Source organism: Microtus ochrogaster, chromosome 8, assembly GCF_000317375.1.
Source record: "Microtus ochrogaster isolate Prairie Vole_2 chromosome 8, MicOch1.0, whole genome shotgun sequence".
Taxonomy (NCBI): domain Eukaryota; kingdom Metazoa; phylum Chordata; class Mammalia; order Rodentia; family Cricetidae; genus Microtus; species Microtus ochrogaster.
In genome coordinates, this window is record NC_022015.1 from 13,081,307 (window position 1) to 13,085,664 (window position 4,358).

The 4,358-nt window shown below is 43.2% G+C and overlaps 1 protein-coding gene across 1 annotated transcript; it reads left to right on the top strand.

The window, feature by feature from the left end:
- Positions 1-346: 346 nt before the first annotated feature.
- LOC101982950 (olfactory receptor 6) lies at positions 347-1,303 on the top strand. Its single transcript, XM_005351107.2, has one exon. It carries the CDS (start codon positions 347-349, stop codon positions 1,301-1,303), a length of 957 nt encoding a protein of 318 aa, XP_005351164.1.
- The last annotated feature ends 3,055 nt before the right edge of the window (positions 1,304-4,358 follow it).

Below are 4,358 nucleotides of genomic sequence, written 5' to 3' on the forward strand. Positions count from 1 at the left end.
CTTCTAGAACCTGGAAGCATACTGACAGGAAAGTTCTCACCCCTAGTGACATCTGCAGACCCATTCCTGATGCAAATCCAAAGACTAAAACCCTAAATATCGCGTCATGATCCCATTTCAATATTTCTGGCTGTGTGCTCTTTGTTTTAGGTGGTTTCTGTTTTTCTGGAGTCATCTTGTGACTGCGTGTGTTTCCCACATCAAACCCATCATAGATGAAGAATTTAGAGTAATATTTTTTACAATAAAAATTTCTCCAGCATAATGGCCCCCGCTACCCATCTGAATATCACTCTTGAATGTTCTTATATTAACATTAATTTTTTTATCTTTTGGTAATGCAGTTATGTGGAAGGGAAACATCACCAGCATCAGAGAGTTCATTCTCGTGGGCTTCCCTACAGCTCACTGGCTGCAAATGCTGCTCTTTTTTATCTTCCTCCTAACTTACTTGTTTGTACTTTTGGAGAATCTGGTCATCATCTTTACTGTGTGGGTCACTGGGTCCTTGCACAAACCCATGTACTATTTTCTAGGTAACATGTCCTTTCTGGAGGCCTGGTATATTTCTGTCACTGTACCTAAGATGCTGGCTGGATTCCTATTTTACCCCAATACCATTTCCTTCTTGGGATGCATGACACAGCTCTATTTCTTCATATCTCTTGCCTGTACTGAATGCGTACTTTTAGCTGCCATGGCCTATGATCGGTATGTAGCCATATGTTGGCCTCTTCGTTATCCAGTCATGATGACTACAGGGTTTTGTGTTCAGCTGACCATCGGTTCCTGGGTGAGTGGTTTCAGTATCTCCATGGCAAAGGTATACTTCATCTCCCGAGTTGCCTTCTGTGGCAATAATATCTTGAACCATTTTTTCTGTGATGTGTCACCTATCCTTAAACTGGCCTGTATGGACTTATCTATGGCTGAGAAGGTAGATTTTGCCCTAGCCATTGTCATCCTTGTGTTTCCTCTCTCAGCCACAGTCCTTTCTTATGCCTTCATTGTCTCTACCATCCTGAATATACCCTCAGCCACTGGGCAGCAGAAGGCCTTCTCCACCTGTGCTTCTCATCTTACAGTGGTGGTCATTTTCTACACAGCTGTGATCTTCATGTACGTCCGACCTCGGGCCATTGCTTCATTTAATTCTAACAAGTTGATCTCAGCTGTCTATGCTGTCTTCACTCCCCTGCTCAACCCAATCATCTATTGCCTGAGGAACAAGGAAGTCAAAGATGCCATCAGAAAAGCCATAGGAAGTGGCAGAACCCTGTCCTTGGGAGATTCTATTTCCTGAAGTGACTTAGATATTTGTCATTTGACTTAGCCTCAGAAAACACATTTGTTGGAGGAAATTCTGTAACTGTATACATACTGCATTAGTAGAACAATTTAAGGATATAGAAAAAGATAAAGATCCTAATAATCACAGAGAAACTTCTTTTTCTGTCAGGTCCTAATTAAATACTATTTTATAGAAACAGATTTAGTAAAAACATACATTACCAAAATAATTATAAAGGAATTTTATTACCTATGAAATACTCTGAATAAATAATCAGCTATCACTGAACTGTTGCTAGAGTTCTGTTGATAATGTTATTGCATTCTGAATTATTCTGTTTTAAAAGTCTTTGACTCTGCAGGGGTACACAAAAAGAAGTCTCTGTGAAAAATTTTTTATGGACTACCATTCTTCGATGTGGGATGGAGACTGGTTTTATAGTCAACCACAACTCATTTTGGCTAGTTTTAAAATTTAGTAAGATGAGATAAATTTTCTTTTAGTTGTAACAGGAATATTGTAATGTAGTCCATACATTACCTTCTCATGACATAGAGGAAATAAACACACACACACACATTTCTACTTTAATTATCTCCTTTAGTTGGAGCTTCTACATATGAAATGTTGATGAAATAGTAGAAGGTCAGACTATGGGAAGTTGGAAATGGCTTGGCGATTCATTAAAGCACTTTTGTTTCAGGTAAAAAATAACATTGGCATTGTTGTGAAACCAAGTGCTTTTGGTTAGGCACCCTTTGGCCTTGATATGAAGAATGTTCCAAGTTTTAGAGTACATTCACATTTTAATAAGTTTCACTTTTGATTTGGAAAGGTCAATGCTCTATCCTAACAAGTTAAATATACTTGCATGCAGTAATGAGACAATAGAAGAGAACTGGGTATTGTTGGGTTCAGTGGGAACGATGAATTGGTAAGCTCATGGAATGAGATCTTCTAAGACTTTAAAAATGACAGATGGAGTGGCAGATCAGGATTGAGCCAGTGACCAGATCCAGTCAGCGATCTCCTCTAGAACAGGTACAGGGGAGTAACCGCTGAGTGAGTGAGACAGAGTCAGAGACCACTTAGGGTCTGGACATGAGTCTGGAACCTTTAAGGGAGTATACCTAAGCCAGGAACCAGAGATCTCAGTGGGGCCAGGAGTGAGTCTGGGACCTCAGAAGGAGTAGGCCTGAGCCAGGACGTCTGTGGGTCCAGGCATTGGTCTGGAACATTAAAGGGAATAGGCAGGAACCTGGAACCCTGCAGGTCCAAGTGTGAGTCTGGGACCTCTGAGGGAGTAAGCCTGAGCTAGGTCCTCTGCAGGTCCAGTCGCACTCGATCCTGGGATCTCCAAGGCAGTAGACAGGAACCAGAAACCTTTCCAGGTCCAACTCCAACCCAGGGACTATGGCAGGAGGAAATCCAGACAAGGATTTTCAGATACAGGTCAAAGCCAGTAACCTAGGCCAAAGTTGCCCTGAAACAAGGAACTCCACCTTGGGCAACAAATCCCATAGGAATGGGACTGAATGAGCTACCTAGGACAGAGAGGGTCTGAGGAAATTAGCTCCACCTGAAGTGGAAGCCAGGAGCATATCCAGTCCCAGGAGTCAACCCAGTCCAGTGACAACGGCACATCAGAATCGAGCTAGCGATCTGATTCAGATTCAGTGATCTCCACTGGAACCAGAGTGGGACTGAACCAGCTATCTAGGACAGAGAGGGAACAGGTTCCGCTGGGAGCAGAAGCCAGGGGCAAATCCAGTCCCGGGAACCAACCCAGTTCCAGGACACTAGCAGATCAGGATTGAGCCAGCAACCAAATCCAGAGTCAGTGACCTCCACCAGCACAGATACAGGGAGGTAACCACTGAGCGTGTGAGCCAGAGCCAGAGACTGATGAGTTTCTAGATGTGAATCTGGGACCTTCAAGGGAGCGGACCTAACCCAGGACCCTGGTGGGTCTGGACATGTGTCTAGGACTCCCCAGGAACTAGACCTGAGCCAGGACCTCTGCCAGTGTGGGCATGAGTGAACCTGGGACCGCTGAGGGAATAGACATTAACCAGAGATCTTGACAGGCCTGGGTGTGGGTCTGGGACCTAAGAAGGAGTAGGCTTGAGCTAGGACCTCTGTGGGTCTGGGCATTAATCTGGGACATCAAAGGGAATAGGCAGGAACCTAAAATCTTTGTGGACCTCTGAGGGAGTGAGCATGTCCTCTCTGGGTCCAGTCGTACTTGAGCCGGGGACCTCCGAGGCAGTAGACCAGAGCCAGAAACCTTTCCAGGTCCAACTCCAAGTCAGGGACTTTTGCAGGAGGGGACCCAGACCAGGATTTACAGAAACAGAGCAAAGTCAGTAACCTAGGCTAAAGTAGGCCTGAGATAGCAAACTCCAAGGAGGCAGAGCAAAGCCCAGGAGTGCTGAGCTATCTCTAGGAACACAGAGTAACCAATGGGGTAACTAGAATGTGACACTGACTGTACCACAAGGAACCACCATCTGAGCTTTGGATTCACTGGCACCTAGAAGATTATTCAACAGAATCTCAGACAGCACAAAGCACTCCTATTAGAGAAAAAGATGAGTAGAAAATGTAATAACACACACACAACACTGCAAAGAGCAACACAACACCAGTAAAACCCAAGGACCCTACAACAGCAAAACGTGAACAACCAAATATGGATGATGAAGAAGAAAATGACCTAAAAGTAACTTTAAGAGAAATTTTGAAACTCTTAAAGAGGAAATGAAAAATTCCCTTAAAGAAATGGAAGAAAAGACAAACAAAAAGTTTGAAGACATCAACAAATCATTTAAAGAAAACCAAGAAAAAAATCAAACATATGAAAGAAACAATTCAGGACTTGAAAACTGAAGTAGAGACAATAAGGAAAACACAAGCCAAGGGAATTATAGAAATAGAAATCATGAGAAATTGAACAGGGACCACAAACCCAAGCATGAACAGCAGAGTACAAGAGATGGAAGAGAGAATCTCAAGCGCTGAAGATACAGTAGAGGAAATAGACTTGTCAGTCAAAGAAAACATTAAA